Below are 19,571 nucleotides of genomic sequence, written 5' to 3' on the forward strand. Positions count from 1 at the left end.
TTCTGTCTGGTTGATCTATCTATAGGAGAGAGTGATGTGTTGAAGTCTCTCACAATTATTGTGGAAACATCAATTGCTTCCTTTAGTTTTGCCAGTGTTTCTCTCATGTATTTTGTGGCACCTTGATTGGGTGCATAAACATTTATGATTGTTATTTTTTCTTGTTGAATTGTCCCTTTTATTAGTATGTAGTGGCCTTCTTTGTCTCTCAAAACATCCCTGCATTTAAAGTCTATTTTATCTGAGATTAATATTGCTACACCTGCTTTCTTTTGGCTGTAGCTTGCATGAAATATTTTTTTCCATCCTTCCACTTTCAATTTCTTTATGTCTCTGCGTCTAAGAGGAGTCTCTTGTATGCAACATATTGATGGTTCATTTTTTTTGATCCATTCTGCCAATCTATATCTTTTAATTGGGGAGTTTAATCCATTTACATTCAACGTTATAACCGTGAAGGCATTTCTTGAATCAGGCATCTTATCCTTTGGTTTATGTTTGTCATATATATTTTTCCCCTCTCTCTATTAATATACTTTATTGTACCCATACCGAATCTTTTTAGTACTTTACCTTTCTCCAAGTCTCTCTGTCCTTTCTTTGTTTCTCTGTCTGTAGGGCTTCCTTTAGTATCTCCAGTAGGGCAGGTCTCTTGTTAGCAAATTCTCTCAGCATTTGTTTGTCTGTGAAAAATTTAAGCTCTCCCTCAAATTTGAAGGAGAGCTTTGCTGGGTAAAGAATTCTTGGTTGGAAATGCAACTGTAATTTTCAACGTTTCCTTTTGGGTTTGGCGACTTTTTTTTTCTAGTTGCTGCTTTTATAGTATAGCAGCTCAGTTTTATATTACACTATATATAAAAACCAATGAATTCTAAAAGTTTTGTCTGTTTATGACTAAAAAAATTGATGTAATATATTGTTTAACTTTTTAATAAACCAAATTTCTACTTATTTTTACACCTATTTTAATTTTAATTTTATTACTTAATTTAATTTAATATAATTTTATTTAATTTTCAGAGAAGTATCTCCTCAGCACAATATAGTATCATGTGTAAGTGTAAGCACCCAAACTGCTTTAGATGATCAGGCTGGCAAATTATGGGATGAACTTGGTCTCGTTGGCCTCCCAGATGGCATTGATATTCAAACCTTATTTGATCCTACAGGTATGTGGAGTTGTTTAATAATAATTACCTCTTGATTCTCTAAGCATTTTATAATTTTAGTGAATCATCAACTTAGTAGTAAATGTGTTTGTCTAGAAACAATTTTGATCACATTATAAAAAGTGTTAGAAATGCCTGGTTCAGTAAAAGAGTTTAATTATGTTTGTCTTATTTATTTAGTATCTGTACAGTACCAACACTGGGCTGGATGCTTTTATAAATATTTACATTTTATTCTTGTGTAGACAGTAGTAATGTGCAGATCTGACAGTTGAGGAAAGAGAAAATTTTAAAGGGCAATGTGAGAACTTGGGGAACATGGCAGTCTGGGTCTGTTTAATGTAGGGGTGAAGAATCATGGACTTTAGAGCCTAGGTATCCTGTTAATAGCAATATCGTAACTCATGCTCACGGTACGGTACTATAGGGGTTTTAAGTAAATTTTGTTCCACAGTTGAACTGCAGATTAGTTGATAGTGGTTCAAGTGCTGTATGGTAGAGAATTTAATGACTGATGTATCCTCTTGCTGTGGAATGCTGGGGAGTAGAGGTGTATGTGTAGTATTTGTCAGAAGTTCCCTTTGTCATCAACAAAGTTAATTGTTAATTAATTAAAAATCAATTTTGCTTGTTGAAGAAATGAGGTTCAGTTATCTGTAAATTTTGTCCTTCCATAATGCTTCATTCTCTAATACAGTGATTGGCAATTTTTTTGCGCATTAGAATCGTCTGGAGGGCTTTGTTAAAACACACATTTTTGGGTCCCACTGCAAGAGTTTTGATTCAGTAGTACTTCATTTGGACCTCAGATCTGGAATTTCTCACGAGTTCCCAGAAGATACTGATGCTGTCAGTCCTGGGACCAGGTCACATTTTGAGAGCTGCTGCTTTAATGGTATCACAAGTATAGGATGCTCTTGTACATTTACATACTAGAATTGATTTGGGGGGTTTTATGGCTTTACTTTTTAGCTTTACTATTTCTTATTGTGCATTCATTTACTTCTTTCACTTTTATCATTTTAGGCACTTGTTGGGCTCATCACCGTTGTGTGGAGTGGTCACTGGGAGTATGCCAGATTGAGGAACCGTTGTTAGTGAACGTGGACAAAGCTGTTGTCTCAGGGAGCACAGAAGTAAGTAGAAGAAACAAATGTTTAAATTATACTTCTATAACTTTTACTCTAGTTGACATAAAGTTTCACTTGGAAGAATTTATTTAATGATTATATGTAAATATAAATTAAATTAAAATAAAGTAAAATTAATTTAAAATTATTTATTAACTGATGTATACTGTTATGTCAGAACCTTCAGAATAGGAATATTAATTTATATCAGAGTAGTTTGACCAACCAATAGAATATAGTGTAAGTTTTGCAATAAACTTAAAATTTTGAAATAAATATTTTACACTTAAACCAGAAATTAAAATTTTTAGAAATGAGAATTGCTAATTATACTTACACATCCATCCATTTATTCTTTAAGACAAAATGATTTGATGAAGATTTAAAATAAGAGAGATGATTTGTCAGGCATTCAGTTCACAATGTGGAATTATTCCGTTTGATATTTTAAAAACTGATTAAAATGTTTATTTTCAATCAAATTGGTAGTTCAGTTTCATCTTTTTGTTATTTTCCCAAAGAAATATCACACATAATCTGCCATATTTTAAAGCTTTTGCTGTGATTTTCATGTAATTTTGAAGTGAGCACGGAAATTAATGCACCAATTATCTCACATTTGTAAAGGCAACAAAACTGACGGTGTGAAATTGCTTTGCTAGCTGTATTGTTCAGGGTTCTCCAAAGAAACAGAACTGACAGGATGTGTGTATATTTATATGTATATGTATATGTATTATGTATATGTATGTAAATATTTCGAGATTTATTATAGGAATTGGCTCATGCTACCGTGGGTGTTGGCAAGTCCAGTTCTGTAGGGCAGGCTGCAACTTAGAAACTTGATGAAATATAAGATGATCCTGAATCATCTTGGGGTGTTAGAAAGTAAAGAAGTATTTAAAAAAGGTAGGGGTTTGTTGAAACACAGGAGTTAACCTGAAGAGCTGAGCCAAAGCTAGATTAATTTGAGCAACAGCAACAAGTGTTCGTATTGGATTTTAATCTGTAGAATATCCATGAGCCTACAGAGATTATAAATAAATAAATATGAATAAACAGATGGATAGTGTAAGTCAATTCACATCACTCCTCTACTTAAATACTCTCCGGTGATTTTTCCCATCTCATTGAGGGCAAAAACCCATAGGTCCTTATGTCACCTACAAGAGAAACATGTGCTGGGGGTCAAGTATTTTGAAAACATGGTTTGGAACTATTTTTATTGCTATTTTGTTGCCAGAATAACTGAAAGTGTGCCCAAAACTCTCAAATCTGTCACCAAAAATTCTTGGACATAGAATTTCTTGATCTGTTTGAAATACTCTATAAAGAATTTTGGTGTATTTTGAACCAATTTTTTAAAGATATAAAAATTAGTTTCTGATTAGGGAAGGTGAAAATTTAGTAGGCAAGTTTTGATAATTTTGATTGAGATTGAAAAATGGTTGTGGTTATGATCTTGTAAGGACAGCCAATGATGCAGTACTTCTATTTAGATCTCCAAATTTTTGTTAGGACTTTTTGTAACCTATGGCAGCTATTAAAACCATGTATTTAAAAAAAACTATAGTTGAAATTGGGCCTTTCAATCACATTTTAATTTTTTAAATTGAAGATAATTTTTAAAAGAGAGAAAGAGATTGAATTTATAAGAGAGAAGTATAAAATTTCTAAGAGAACAAGACAGAGGTCTTGTGGTAGTCTCTCTACTTTTTGTTTGTGCACATCTTTTTTTTTAATATTCATTTTATTGAGCTATATTCACATACCATGCAGTCATACAAAACAAATTGTACATTCTGTTGTTCACAGTACCATTACATAGTTGTGCATTCATCACCCAAATCAATCCCTGACACCTTCATTACCACACACACAAAAATAACAAGAGTAATAATTAAAGTGAAACAGAGGAATGTAGACCTGGCATCTTGGGACGGAGAACATCTTCTTGACCAAAAGGGGGATGTGAAAGGAAATGAAATAAGCTTCAGTGGCAGAGAGATTCCAGAAGGAGCCAAGAGGTCACTCTGGTGGGCACTCTTACGCACACTTTAGACAACCCTTTTTAGGTTCTAAGGAATTGGGGTAGCTGGTGGTGGATACCTGAAACTATCAAACTACAACCCAGAACCCATGAATCTCGAAGACAATTGTGTAAAAATGTAGCTTATGAGGGGTGACAATGGGCTTGGGAAAGCCATAAGGACCAAACTCCACTTTGTCTAGTTTATGGATGGATGAGTAGAAAAATAGGGGAAGGAAACAAACAGACAAAGGTACCCAGTGTTCTTTTTTACTTCAATGGCTCTTTTTCACTTTAATTATTATTCTAACCGGTGTTAGATGGTATCTCATTGTGGTCTTAATTTGCATCTCTCTAATAGCTAGTGAAGCTGAACGTTTTTTCATGTGTTTTTTGGCTATTTGTATTTCCTCTTCAGAGAACTGTCTTTTCGTATCTTTTGCCCATTTTATAATTGGGCCGACTGTACTATTGTCATTGAGTTGTAGGATTTCTTTATATATGCAAGATATCAGTCTTTTGTCAGATACATGGTTTCCAAAAATTTTTTCCCATTGAGTTGGCTGCCTCTTTACCTTTTTTGAGAAATTCCTTTGAGGTGCAGAAACTTCTAAGCTTGAGGAGTTCCCATTTATCTATTTTCTCTTTTGTTGCTTGTGCTTTGGGTGTAAAGTCTAGGAAGTGGCCGCCTAATACAAGGTCTTGAAGATGTTTTCCTACATTATCTTCTAGGAGTTTTATGGTACTTTCTTTTATATTGAGATCTTTGGTCCATTTTGAGTTAATTTTTGTGTAGGGGGTGAGGTACGGGTCCTCCTTCATTCTTTTGGATATGGATATCCAACTCTCCCAGCCCCATTTGTTGAAAAGACCATTATGGCTCAGTTCGGTGACTTTGGGGGCCTTATCAAAGATCAGTCGGCCATAGATCTGAAGGTCTATCTCTGAATTCTCAATTCGATTCCATTGATCTATATGTCTATCTTTGTGCCAGTACCATGGTGTTTTGGCAACTGTGGCTTTATAATAAGCTTCAAAGTCAGGGAGTGTAAGTCCTCCCACTTCGTTTTTCTTTTTTAGAGTGTCTTTAGCAATTTGAGGCATCTTCCCTTTCCAAATAAATTTGATAACTAGCTTTTCCAAGTCTGCAAAGTAGGTTGTTGGAATTTTGATTGGGATTGCATTGAATCTGTAGATGAGTTTGGGTAGAATTGACATCTTAATGACATTTAGCCTTCCTATCCATGAACATGGAATATTTTTCCATCTTTTAAGGTCCCCTTCTATTTCTTTTAGTAGAGTTATGTAGTTTACTTTGTATAGGTTTTTTACATCTTTGGTTAAGTTTATTCCTAGGTACTTGATTTTTTCAGTTGCTATTGAAAATGGTATCTTTTTCTTGAGTGTCTCTTCAGTTTGTTCATTTCTAGCATATAGAAACATTACTGACTTACGTGCATTAATCTTGTATCCCGCTACTTTGCTAAATTTGTTTATTAGCTCTAGTAGCTGTATCGTCGATTTCTGAGGGTTTTCTAGATATAAGATCATATCATCTGCAAACAATGACAGTTTTACTTCTTCTTTTCCAATTTGGATGCCTTTTATTTCTTTGTCTTGCCGGATCGCCCTGGCACTTCCAGCACAATGTTGAATAACAGTGGTGACAGCGGGCATCCTTGTCTTGTTCCTGATCTTAGAGGGAAGGCTTTCAGTCTCTCACCGTTCAGTACTATGCTGGCTGTGGGTTTTTCCTATATGCTCTTTATCATGTTGAGGAAGTTTCCTTCAATTCCTACCTTTTGAAGTGTTTTGATCAAAAAGGGATGTTGGATTTTGTCAAATGCTTTTTCAGCATCTATTGAGATGATCAATTGATTTTTCCCTTTTGACTTGTTAATGTGTTGTAATACATTGATTGATTTTCTTATGTTGAACCATCCTTGCATGCCTGGAATGAACCCCACTTGGTCATGGTGTATGATTTTTTTAATGTGTCTTTGGATTCGATTTGCAAGTATTTTGTTGAGGATTTTTGCATCTATATTCATTAGGGAGATTGGCCGGTAGTTTTCCTTTTTTGTAGCATCTTTGCCTGGTTTTGGTATTAGATTGATGTTAGCTTCATAAAATGAGTTAGGTAGTGTTCCATTTTCTTCAATGTTTTGAAAGAGTTTGAGTAAGATTGGTGTCAGTTCTTTCTGGAAAGTTTGGTAGAATTCCCCTGTGAAGCCATCTGGCCCTGGGCATTTATTTGTGGGAAGATTTTTGATGACTGATTGGATCTCTTTGCTTGTGATGGGTTGGTTGAGGTCTTCTATTTCTTCTCTGGTCAGTCTAGGTTGTTCATATGTTTCCAGGAAATTGTCGTTTTCTTCTACACTATCCAGTTTGTTGCCATACAGTTGTTCATAATATCCTCTTATAATTTTTTTAATTTCTTCAGGATCTGCAGTTATGTCACCTTTTTCATTCATTATTTTGTTTATATGGGTCTTCTCTCTTTTTGATTTTGTCAGTCTAGCTAGGGGCTTGTCAATCTTGTTGATCTTCTCAAAGAAACAACTTTTGGTGATATTCATCCTCTCTTGTTTTTTTGTTCTCTATATTATTTATTTCTGCTTTAATCCTTGTTATTTCTTTTCTTCTACTTGGTTTAGGATTGGTTTGGTGTTCATTTTCTAGCTTCTTCAGCTGATCAATTAGTTCTTTGATTTTGGCTCTTTCTTCCTTTTTAATATATGCATTTAGTGCTATAAATTTCCCCCTTAGCACTGCTTTTGCTCCATCCCATAGGTTTTGGTATGTTGTGTTCTCATTTTCATTCGTCTCTATATATTTAGCAATTTCTCTTGCTATTTCTTCTTTAACCCACTGATTGTTTAGGAGTGTGTTGTTTAACCTCCAGGTATTTGTGAATTTCCTAAGTCTCTGATGGTTATTGACTTCTAATTGTATTCCATTGTGGTCAGAGAATGTGCTTTGAATAATTTCAATCTTTTTAAATTTATTGAGGCTTGTTTTATGTCCCAACATATGATCTATTCTGGAGAAAGTTCCGTGAGCACTAGAAAAGTATGTGTATCCTGGTGATTTGGGATGTAATGTCCTGTATATGTCTGTTAAATCTAATTCATTTATCAGATTGTTTAGGTTTTCAGTTTCCTTATTGGTCTTCTGTCTGGTTGATCTATCTATAGGAGAGAGTGATGTGTTGAAGTCTCCCACAATTATTGTGGAAACATGAATTGCTTCCTTTAGTTTTGCCAGTGTTTCTCTCATGTATTTTGTGGCACCTTGATTGGGTGCATAGACATTTACGATTGTTATTTCTTCTTGTTGAATTGCCCCTTTTATTAGTATGTAGTGGCCTTCTTTGTCTCTCAAAACATCCCTGCATTTGAAGTCTATTTTATCTGAGATTAATATTGCTGCCCCTGCTTTCTTTTGGCTGTAGCTTGCATGAAACATTTTTTTCCATCCTTTCACTTTCAGTTTCTTTGTGTCCCTGTGTCTAAGATGAGTCTCTTGTATGCAACATTTTGATGGTTCATTTTTTTTTGTTCCATTCTGCGAATCTATATCTTTTAATTGGGGAGTTTAATCCATTTACATTCAACGTTATAACCGTGAAGGCATTTCTTGAATCAGCCATCTTATCCTTTGGTTTATGTTTGTCATATTTTTCCCCTCTGTCTATTAATATCCTGTATTGTACCCATGCCGAATCTCTTTAGTACTGAACCTTTCTCCAAGTCTCTCTGTCCTTTCTTTGTTTCTCTGTCTGTAGGGCTCCCTTGAATATCTCCAGTTGGGCAGGTCTCTTGTTAGCAAATTCTCTCAGCATTTCTTTGTCTGAAAAATTTAAGCTCTCCCTCAAATTTGAAGGAGAGCTTTGCTGGATAAAGTATTCTTGGCTGGAAATTTTTCTCACTCAGAATTTTAAATATATCGTGCCACTGCCTTCTCGCCTCCATGGTGGCTGCTGAGTAGTCACTACTTAGTCTTATGCTGTTTCCTTTGTATGTGGTGAATTGCTTTTCTCTTGCTGCTTTCAGAACATGCTCCTTCTCTTCTGTGTTTGATAGTGTGATCAGTATATGTCTCGGAGTGGGTTTATTTGGATTCATTGTATTTGTAGTTCGCTGAACATTTATGATTTGTGTATTTATGTTGTTTAGAAGATTTGGGAAGTTTTCCCCAACAATTTCTTTGAATATTCTTCCTAGACCTTTACCCTCTTCTTCCCCTTCTGGGACACCAATGAGTCTTATATTCGGACGTTTCATAACATCTATCATATCCCTGAGGTCCATTTCGATTTTTTCAATTTTTTTCCCCATTCTTTCTTTTATGCTTTCATTTTCCATTCTGTCATCTTCCAGGTCACTGATTCGTTGTTGAACTTCCTCTAGTCTTGTAATATGAGTGTCCAGAATCTTTTTAATTTGGTCAACAGTTTCTTTAATTTCCATAAAATCATCCATTTTTTTATTTAGTCTTGTAATGTCTTCTTTATGCTGTTCTAGGGTCTTCTTGATTTCCTTTGTATCCCCTACTATGGTCACATTGTTCATCTTTAGTTCTTTGAGTAGCTGCTCTAGGTGCTGTGTCTCTTCTGATCTTTTGATTTGGGTGCTTGGGCTTGGGTTATCCATATCGTCTGGTTTTTTCATATGCTTTATAATTTTCTGTTGTTTTTGGCCTCGTGGCATTTGCTGAACTTGATAGGGTTCTTTTAGGATTTGTAGACCAATTGAAGTCCTTATCTCTCATTTATCAGATCTACAGCTTCGTGGAGTAAACTTTGTCTAACTAAGCAGCAGGTGGCGTCCACGAGCCACCTGTTCTCCACAACCAGTTCTCCCCTGCTTAGCCTTTTTGGTGAGTGGGGGAGTGAGTCTTGTGGGGCCCAATTGGTGTACCAAGCTTGCGTGTGTAGTTGGTGTTGCCTGCCCTGTATATGGGGCGTGTTTCTGGGCAGTCAGGGAGGGGGGGTGGCCCTAACAATCAAATCTCCCTGGTAATCCTAGAGTTTTAAAGCTGCTGCAATAGTCTAATCCTTCAGTTCAGTCCTGCCACAGTTTGTCTCTGCCACTGACCCACAAGTCCTTGGTATTGGCGTATGGCTCCTGAGACTTGCAAGTCGGCCCCTCTTCCAGGCTGTGCACCCCGGGTCCTCTGTTGAGGGATGACTGTGCTATGTCACCGATGAGTCCCGTCCCCCCAGGGCAGTTCTGGGCTGCTGGGCTGTGTAGGGAGGCTCCCAGTCTGCTGAAATGATGGCTGAATGGGGCTTTGTTAATTCACACTGCTCCACCTTCCCAACTCTGGGACAATCAGCTGAGGTTGCAGGGAAGGCTAATGTCCACGCCCAGTTTAGTGGTGTGTGCCTGTTATCTGAAGGACTTCTGTCACACTGGGTTGTCTGGGGCAGCTCTGGGCTGTGGGGCTGGCGATGGGCAGGAGTGTTTCCTGTTGACCAGGATGATGGCTGTGAGCGGACACCCCCCTTTTCTTGGGAAGTCGTGGTGTTTAGTGAATTTTCTCAGCCACTGGATTATTGCCTTTTGTCTCAGAGCTCTCTTAGTTCTGCTCTGACTTGACCTGTCCAAAGTGCAAGTCTTTGAAGCTTTCTGTATTTGGCTTCTTAGAGTAATTGTTTTAGAAAAAGAAAAAAGGATTAAAAAAAAAAAGGGCCCTCCTCAGAGATATAATGGGTTATTGAAATGCTAAAAGACAAAGCAACCAGGGCCATTAAGGAAAGGTCCACAGGGCAGAGAGATCAGCTTTTCTTTGGGATTTGTATATGCGCCTCAGGGACTGAGCTCTGCCATTCCCCTTTCTATGTTCACCAGAACTCCAAAAATCCTCCGCTTTTATTTTGGAGTTTTTCGTGTTGTTTTTTTTTCTATGCCTGTCTCCTCTCTGCTGGGCTGGCTGCTCTCAGATTCTCTGGTGTCTGTTCTCAGTCTATCTATGGTTGGAGTTTGGATCAGTAGAATGAGTTTCCGATAAGGGCTGCCACTGCAGTTCTCCCTTCTCCTTCCCGGAGGTGACAGCCCCTCCTCCCCCGGGACTGAGCCTGGCAGGGAGGGGCGCGGGTCCCCTGGCCGCAAAAACTTACAGATTTCGCTGATCTCAGCAGTTCCACGTTTTCATGAGTGTTGTATGAAGTATGCCCAAAGTCAGATTGCTCTGTGGTGTCCAGTCCACGCAGTTCCTGGCTTTCTACCTACTTTCCTGGAGGAGTAACTAAAACATACAGCTCACCAGTCCGCCATCTTGCCCTGCCTCTCCTTTTATTTCTTTTTCTTGCCTAACAGCTCTGGCAAGAACTTCCAAAACATTGTTGAATAATAGTGGTGACAGTGGGAATCCTCATCTTGTTCCTTATCTTAGAGGGAAATATTTCAGTCTTTCACCATTAAGTAGGATGTTACCTGTGGGCTTTTCATAGCTGCACTTTATCCCATTGTGGAAGTTTCCTTCTATTCCTGTTCTAAGTATTTTTATGAAGGAGGGGTGCTGTATTTTGTCAAATACCTTCTCTGTGTGAATTGAGATGTTCATGTCATTTTTCCTTCATTCTGTTAGTATGGTATAGTACATTAATAGATTTTGTCGTATTGAACCAACCTTGCACACCAGGGATAAATTCCCCTCGATCATGGTGTTTAATTTTTTTTTAATATGCTATTGGATTCGGTTGCCTAGTGTTTTGTTGAGTATATTTGTGTCTGCATTCATTAGAGAGATTAGTCTGTAGTTTTCTTGTGGTATCTTTACTGGCTTTGGTGTGAATGTGATGTTGGCTTTGCAGATTGAGTTAGGGAGTGTTCCTTCCTCTTCAAGTGTTTGGAAGTTTGAGCAGAATTGGAGTTGTCGTCTTGTAATGCTTGGTAAGTTTCCTCTGTGAACCATCTGGTGCTAGGCTTTTCTTTGTTGGGAGTTTTTTGATTACTTGTTCAATCTCTTTACTGGTAATTGGTTTGTTGAGATCACCTATTTCTCCTTGAGTCAACATAGGTAGTTTGTGTGTTTCTGAGAATTTGTCCACTTCTTCCAGGTTGTCTAATTTCTTGGCATGGAGTTGTTCATATTATCCTCTTACAGTGCTTTTTATTTCAGCAAGGTTGATAGTAATTTCCTTCTTTACATTTCTGATTTTTCTTATTTGTATCCTCTCTCTCTTTTTCTTTGTCAGTCAAGCTAATGATTTGTCAGTTTTATTGGTCTTTTCAAAGAACCAGCTTTTGGTTTTGTTGATTCTCTGTATTTTCTTATTCTCAATTTCATTTATTTCTGCTCTCACCTTTGTTATTTCTTTCCTTCTGCTTGTTTTCGAATTAGTTTCCTGTTCTTTTTCTAGTTCTTCCAGATATGTAGTTAGGTCTTTGATTTTAGGTCTTTCTTCCTTTAATATAGGCATTTGGGGTATAAACTTCCCTCTCAGTACTGCTTTTGCTGCTTCCCATAAATTTTGATATTTCATTTTCTTGTTTTCATTCACCTCAAGATATTTCCTAATTTCGCTTCTGATTTCCTGTTGAACCCATTAGTTGTTTAAGAGTATGTTGTATAATTTTCTCATATTTGTGAATTTTCCATCTCTCCCTCTGTTACTGATTTCTGGCTTCATTGCATTGTGGTCAGAGAATATGCATTGTATGACTTCAGTATGTTTTAATTTATTGAGATTTGTTTTGTGTCCCAACATATGGTTTATCCTGGAGAATGATCTGTGTGCCCTTGAGAAAAGTGTGTATTCTCTTTTCACCGGATTCAGTATTCTATGTATATTTGTTAGGTGTAGTTCATTTAGTGTATCATTCAAGTCCTGTACTTCCTTGTTGATCTTCTGACTTGGTGTTCTAGGCATTATTGAGAGTGGCATGTTAAAATCTCCTACTATTAATGCAGAACCATCAGTTTCTCCCTTGAAATCTTTTAGTATTTGCTTCATGTATTTTGAGGCTCTGCTGTTAGGTGTGTACATATTTATAATTGCTTCATCTTCCTGTTGAATTGTCCCCTTTATCAGAATATAATGACCATCTTTGCCCTTATAATTGCTTTTGACTTAAAGTCTATTTTATCCAAAATTTGTATAGCCAATCCCGCTCCCTTTTGGTTACTACTTCCATGGTGTATTTTTTTCCTATCCTTTCACGCTCAACCTACTAGTACCTTTGACTTTAAAGTGAGTCAGTGGCTGCCACTGTCTTTGTCCAAGGTGAATTCAAACAATAGCTGCCCTCAGAGACGGGCCCAGTGATTTGAATTCAGTAATCAAAATCCATGGCCAGTGATTTCCTGTTTGTACCCCTCTTCTTGGGGAAGAGAATTTTTACATCCCTTTCTGTTACTAGCAGCTAGCCAGGGACTGGATCCTGCAGCGGCCTGCATTGAGACTGGGGGATGGGTGCTGGTAGCTGCAGTATGGAGAGGGAAATTCACAGTTTTTAACCATAATTTATCTGCGTCTTCCTCTTGCTCTTCCCTAGATGCTGTACAGTGTTTTTCAGGCTTCTGGAATTTTATAATAGTTGTTTCAGACGTTCCTGCCTGTTTAATAGTTTTGGTGGAGGACTGAGTCCTGGAGCTCCCTACTCTGTCATCTTCCGTCAAAGACTATTTTTAGTCTCTTTAAGTCACTAAATGTTTTTGGCTTCAAATCTATCGGCATAAATCATTATTTTTTTTTCTACTTTTAGTATATCCCTCACAAAGAAATTGTTTTTGCATGTTGCTCCAGGTTAAGGTTAACATTAATGTTAAGCCTAGAATGTTACTTCTTGACGTGTTCTGTTCATGGGAATATCTTTGTCCAGTTATTTTAGTATCCACATAGGACAAAGGAAATAGTTAAGTAATCCATTAGCAACAGCTATTAAAACCACCAACCAATGAATTAATACAAGCAAAAATGCAGAGTTCTACAAATTCAGAGACTATTCAAATCCACTTGTCTCTGGAATTGCCAAGTCTCCAGGATTGCCATCTCACAGATTATATGTTTGTTCATTGCTATCAGAATAATTGGTGTGGCCCATCTCATCTTTTGAAGCAATCTTTGTTTTTTGGCAATAAGCTTTCTTAGGTTCACCTTGAATTTGCTGACCAAACTTGAATTTGCTATCCTTCATATGGGGCCTTAGTTACTTTTTAATGTAAAATGTTTTTGAGACAAGTCTTGATGCTAATAATGCATTCCAAACTTGTGTTGTGGGGTGACAGTATTCTTAGAAGAGTTTTCAGTGATCAGAAATTCAAAAGACATATTTTTGTAAATTGAGTTCATATTTATGGTTTTCTATTATATTTGAAGGATACTTTATAATATGCCTTTAAAATATTTATTTTAATACTTAAGCTATTATTTGATTCTACTTTCAATTTCAGTTGGTTTGATTAACTGAGAATTTGTAACTGAAAATTTTATTAAGATAAAAATAATCGCTTTATCTGTCAATTTAAAAGAAATTAAAAAGAACTGTACTCATTAAATACTCAATGATATTAGGTCAATAATGAGATTCAATGTTATTAATTTTTGCCATCATCTTTTGAGTCCACTGGGTGAGGTATAAAATTTATTTGAAGTTACTTGCTGTGATTTTGGAAATACTCTTTTACTACATATTTCAGCTATTATGGTCATTTTAATTTGATGGTTTTAATGTTTTCACTGATAATACTTCTCTAATGACAATTTGTGCTAATAGTTTTTACTTGGCAGGGAGCATGTTGACTGTGGAGAGTTACAGAAGTGTATTCTACCACTTCACTGTGTGTGACAGGTAGAAAACACAAGCAGTTTCTTCTTCAAAGTTGTAGACAGGTATTTAATTCAATCAGAATATGATTCATTCATATTGACTCCATCTGTGGATGTCTGTAGTGGCTTTTTTCGTAGGTACATTGTATTTGGATAAGCTAATTCTATCTGTGTACTCTTTGTCAGAGTAGAGATTATTGTACTGTTGTTGGAACCTGTTAAGAAGATGAGCATCCTGATATATTAGTTTTACATTTTGGCTAAAAGTCCCAATTGACAAAAAGATTTTGGACCAAAGAGAATGCAAAACTATCTCTTCAGTTTATGTTCTTTAAGGACATGACTTAAATATATCCAATTAACTTTACTCTTACTTCCCCATTGAGTATGATGTTGGCTGTGGGTTTTTTTATATATGCCCTTTATCATGGTGAGGAAGTTTCCTTTAATTCCTGTCTTTCAGAGTTTTTAAAATGCTTTTTCTACATCGATTGATATGATCACATAGGTTTCCCCTTCCGTTTATTAATGTGTGACCAATTTCTCTTGCAATTTCTTTTTAGACTCATTGATTGTTTAAAGCTATGTTGTTTAACCTCCTTATATTTGTGAATTTTTCTGTTCTCCGCCTGTTATTGATTTCCAGCTTCTTTCCATTATGGTCAGAGAAAGTGCTTTTAATGATTTCAATATTTTTAAATTTCTTCAGACTGTTTTCTGCCCCAACATGTGGTCTGTCCTGGAGAATGAATGATTCGTGGGCACTTGAGAAGGATGTATATCCTGCTGTTTTGGGGGTGTATTGTTCTTTATATGTCTGTTAGGTCTAGGTCATTTATCATTTTATTCAGGTTCTCTGTTTCCTCATTGATCTCTGTCTGGATGTTCTGTATATTCATGAGTGTGGTGTACTGAAATCTCCAACTATAATTGTAGAGACGTTTATTTCTCCCTTCAGTTTTGCAGTGTTTGCCTCACGTATTTTCGGGTACTCTGGTTAGGTGCATAAATATTTATTATTGCTATTCTTGGTGGATTGCCCCTTTTTTAAATATATAATTTACTTCCTTGTCTCTTAGAACAACTTAGCATTTGAAGTTTAGTTTGTCTGATGTTAGTATAGCTACCCCAGCTTTTTTTGGGTATATTATCTGCATGCAATGTCTTTTCACATCCTTTCACTTTCAACCTGTTTGTATCCTTGGGTCTAAGGTGATTCTCTTGTAGACAGTTATAGATGGATCATATTTATTTTTTGTCCATTCTTTCAATCTGTGTCTTTTGAATGGCAAGTCAATCCATTACATTCAGTGTTATTACTGTATAGGCACTACTTACTTCAACCATTTTATCCCTTGGCTTTTATTTGTCAGATCTATTTTTTCATCTTTTTATCATTTTTATTACACTTACTGATAATCTTCATTTCTACACTCCCCTCCAGACCTCTTTCCTGTCGTTTCTTTTCAGCTGGCAGAACTCCCTTTAGTAACTCTTGTAGGGCAGAACTTCTGTTAATGACCTCTCTCAGCTTCTGTTTGTGAATATTTTAAACTTTTCCTCATTTTTGAAGGACAGTTTTGCCGGATAAAGAGTTCTTGGCTAGCAGTTTTTCTCTTTCAGTACATTAAATGTATCATAGTATTCCTTCTCACCTCCATGGTTTCTGATAAGAAGTTGGCACTGAATCTTACTGATCCTTGTAAGTGATGAATAACTTTTCTCTTGTTGTTTTCAGAACTTTATCTTTGGCAGTTCACATTCTGATTAGGATGTGTCTCAGAGTGGGTCTGTTAGGGTTTATTCTGTTTGGAGTACATTGGGCTTTTTGGATTTGCATAAAGGTTGGAAAATGTGTCTGCCATTATTTCCTCAAATATCCTTTCTGGCCCTTTCCCATTCTCTTCTCATTCTTGAACACTTACGATGTATATGTTTATGTGCTTTGGGTTGTCAGTCATTTCCCTGAGACCTTGCTCTGATTTTTCCATTCTTCTCTCCATCTGTTCTTTTTTATTTTTGAGTTTGGTTGCTTTATCTTGAGGTTGTTGATCCTTTCTTCTGTCTCTTCATATCTACTGTTAAGTGTCTTTAGTGTATTTTTAATTTCATCTATTCTGTCTTTAATTCCTATAAGATTTGTTGTTTTTCTTTGTATGCTTTCAAATTCTTCATGCTCAACATATGTCCTTTTAATATCCTTTGTCAATTTAGCCGTCTCCTTGAACTGATTAAGAGATTAGTTTGAACTCCTTGATTAGTTATTCCAAATTCTGTTTCTCCTCCAACTTTTTAATTTGTTTCTTGACTGGGCCCTGTATTCTTGTTTCTTAGTACGCCTTGTAATTTTTTGCCAGTATCCTGGCATCTGATTATCTTGATGGCACTTTTCTGAAAGCCAGTTTCCCTCTATTTTGCAATATTTTGTTGTTGATTATGTTTGTGTTAAAGCTCTTCTTTGGCATGTAGTGTGTCAGTATTTCCTGCCAAACAGGGCCAGGATCCTGTGGGGTGTGTACAGACCAGTTCCAATGGGCCGTGAGGAGAGGATCAGGAAAGCAATTTCCCAATATTGCACCCTGCCATCCTGCCCAGCAGGTGGTGGTTTTTGGTAAGCTGTTTCCCTCAACTTTACAATGGTAAGTTATTTTTTAGCCTCCTATCCACTGTTTCTGAGGTGGGTTGAAACAATGGCACTGAGGGTGCCTGTCTGAAAAGGGCCAAGGCTGTGGAACCCAAGGATCAATTATGCTGGCCAACAATTGGACAGAACTGTACCCCGTTCCCTTTGTTCCCTGGGAGAGATGAGGGTTTCCCCAACTTTCCTAGTCTGCAGCGGCCCACGGAGCAGAAACCAGGCCTTGCTGGGAGCCATGGCCAAGTGAGTCACTCACTGCCATTTCTGCATCATCGTTTCTCTGTCTGTAGAATCGTTGGTGCCACAGGCGCCATGTGCATTTGCCTGGAAAGGGCCAAGGCTATGGGACCCAAGGTACAATTTGGCCGGACTGCAGTTGGATCAGAACTGTGCCTCTTCCCTCGCTGTTCTGGGGTAGGACTTCCCTGACTCTCCCAGTCAAAGGCATCCAGCTGGGTGAGAACTGGGCCAACCAGAAGCTGCCAGCCTTGAGGTTGGGGCTGGGTGTTGGGAGCCGTGGCTGAGTGAGTCACTTGTTGCAGTTTCTCCATTGCAGTTTCTCTGTTTGTTTGTCCAGATCTTCCCTGTGTGTTGCATGGTCCTCCCTTGGTCTCCCTAGCCCCTAAACAGTTCTTTGGACAGTTTCTGACTATTCTCTAGGTGTTCTGATGGAAAAGTGAGTTCTGTCACTCCTTATTCCACCATCTCCCCACAAGTCTTTCATGTGTTGCTTTCTCATTTTTATGGAAGTTAAAATATTTCCCCATTAACTTCATAGTCTTTAGTAAGGGAGACATTGTGTAATATGTGTTATGTCCTCAAAAATGTAATAGTGACTTGGTATAGGCCAAATCATGGAGGGCTTTGAATGCTTTTGCTGTATAACAAATTACCATGAATTTAGGGGCTTAAAACACTTATATTAGTTCTCACTTCTGTAGGCTAGAAGTCTGGGAAGGTTCAGTTGTGTTCTCTGTTTAGGGTCTCAAAAGGCACAAATCCAGATTTTTGGGCTTGGTCCTTATGTGTACGTTTTGGGCATGAATCCTCTTCTAGGTTCATTCAGGTTATTGGCAGAAGTCAGGTCTGTGCAGTTTTAAAACTGAGGTCCCTATTTCCTTACTGGCTGTTGGTCTGGGCCCACTCTCTGCTCCTACAGGTGCTCCTTCTATGTGGAACCTTCTTCAAAGCCAACAGTGGTGAATCCTTCTCTTGCTTTTTATTTCTCTGACTTCCCCTTCTGGTAACAGTTGGAGAAAACTGTTGGGACTTGTGTGATTATGTTAGGTGGTTTCCCTTTTGCTTAATTCAATACCAGTTGGTTAGTAACCATAATCATATCTGTAAAATTCCTTTTGCCATGTAATATAATCATGGTGTGATATTTATTGTATTCACAGTCTCTGGGATTGAAGTAGGAAAACTTGAGAGGAAGAAATCATTGTAGTGTTCTGCCCTCCACAGATGCCATATTGAGGACTTTGGACCTTACCATGAAATTACCAGGATTCCCACTGTGACAGCAGTGAAGAGAATGGGTTAGGAAGGAACGATATTGACAGAAGAAAAATCTCATTTCTTCGCGATCTCTATTTTGATTTTGTATTGTGATTTATTTCTTTTCTACTTAATATCTTGTTTTCTGTGTGTTTAATAGTGTACAAACTAAAATAAACAACCAGGCCAGAATAATGACTAAAAATCAGTCATCAAGATGTTCATTACTTCAGGCCAATTCATATACAAAATGACCTGATAGATTGGTGTTTACTTCAGTTCGTTTCTATCCCAAGCATATCTTTCCAAAGCAAATACTTGTTCTTTTCCTCAAATCTTAAACACTAGAATATCATTAATAACATTTTTAAAAAAAATTTAGGGTGTGTTACTTCCTTCCGTGGCTAATCTCATACATCGTATTGATTTTTACAATGCATTGATTCTTCCTGGCTTCAATTTTTAAATATAGCTTCATTTATTTTTATTTTTTACATGCATTTTTCAAGCTATGTTTCTCTTCCTTTGAGAACTACATTTGCCATATCTTGAGGATTTTGACATGCTTCTTATTCAGTCATTTTTATATATTTTTTCTTTTGATTTTTAAAAAACAACTGCCTTTGGGAAAGAGTTTAAAATTTTTTGGTGGATACATTTGGGGGTTTATCCTTATTTTGTATTTCTAATTATTTTATCAAGTCTAGGACATAATTTGCTTTTATTGGGTATGGCCTAGGAAATATCTGCTTTTTCAAATTTGTAGATGATGTATTCTCTATTTTTAGAATATGGAGTATCTGTGTGTCAGTTTGATTAATGTTAAATCATTGTTACTAAGTTCTTTATTTCTTTTCTACTTAATACCTTGTTTTCTGAGGGCTATTTTAATGTCTGCAATGATTATGAACTGCTAATCTCTCTGTATTTTTACTCAATTTTGCTTTTTATGTATCAAAGAAATTTATTAGGTACATAAACTTTTATTTTTCTGGAGGAAGTTGCATTACAACATAAAATTTGTGGTAATGTGAACTGTTATCTTTGCTGTGTTTGTCCTGTTCACTGCTTTTTGGTTGAATTTTATTTTCTTTGCAATCAATATTCTATATCTGCTTTCTTTTTGATAGCATTTGAATGCATTTTCCTCAGCTCTTTGTTTTTTAATTTACTGTGTCTCTGTGCATCATGCATAATGCATATATATGTGTATGATTATATATAAGCCCTTATATATAAGGACTGCTTGTACTTCATGTCCCTATCTGTCAAATGGAGAGTATGCATTATAAATGTTAACTCTTATTGTTAGCTATTTTCAGTAATT

At 36.7% G+C, this 19,571-nt stretch overlaps 1 protein-coding gene across 3 annotated transcripts in view; it reads left to right on the forward strand.

Moving 5' to 3' along the window:
* The window catches only part of KMT2C (lysine methyltransferase 2C), a 393,502-nt gene that overhangs the window by 219,291 nt on the left and 154,640 nt on the right, over positions 1 to 19,571 (forward strand). For all 3 annotated transcript variants that reach the window (XM_037835765.1, XM_037835764.1, XM_037835766.1), the window contains exons 5-6: positions 1,021 to 1,169; positions 2,196 to 2,305. In XM_037835765.1, the coding sequence (XP_037691693.1) occupies positions 1,021 to 1,169; positions 2,196 to 2,305 (259 nt within the window). The remainder of the gene's footprint in view (positions 1 to 1,020; positions 1,170 to 2,195; positions 2,306 to 19,571) is intronic.

This window comes from Choloepus didactylus, chromosome 5, assembly GCF_015220235.1.
Source record: "Choloepus didactylus isolate mChoDid1 chromosome 5, mChoDid1.pri, whole genome shotgun sequence".
Classification (NCBI taxonomy): Eukaryota; Metazoa; Chordata; class Mammalia; order Pilosa; family Megalonychidae; genus Choloepus; species Choloepus didactylus.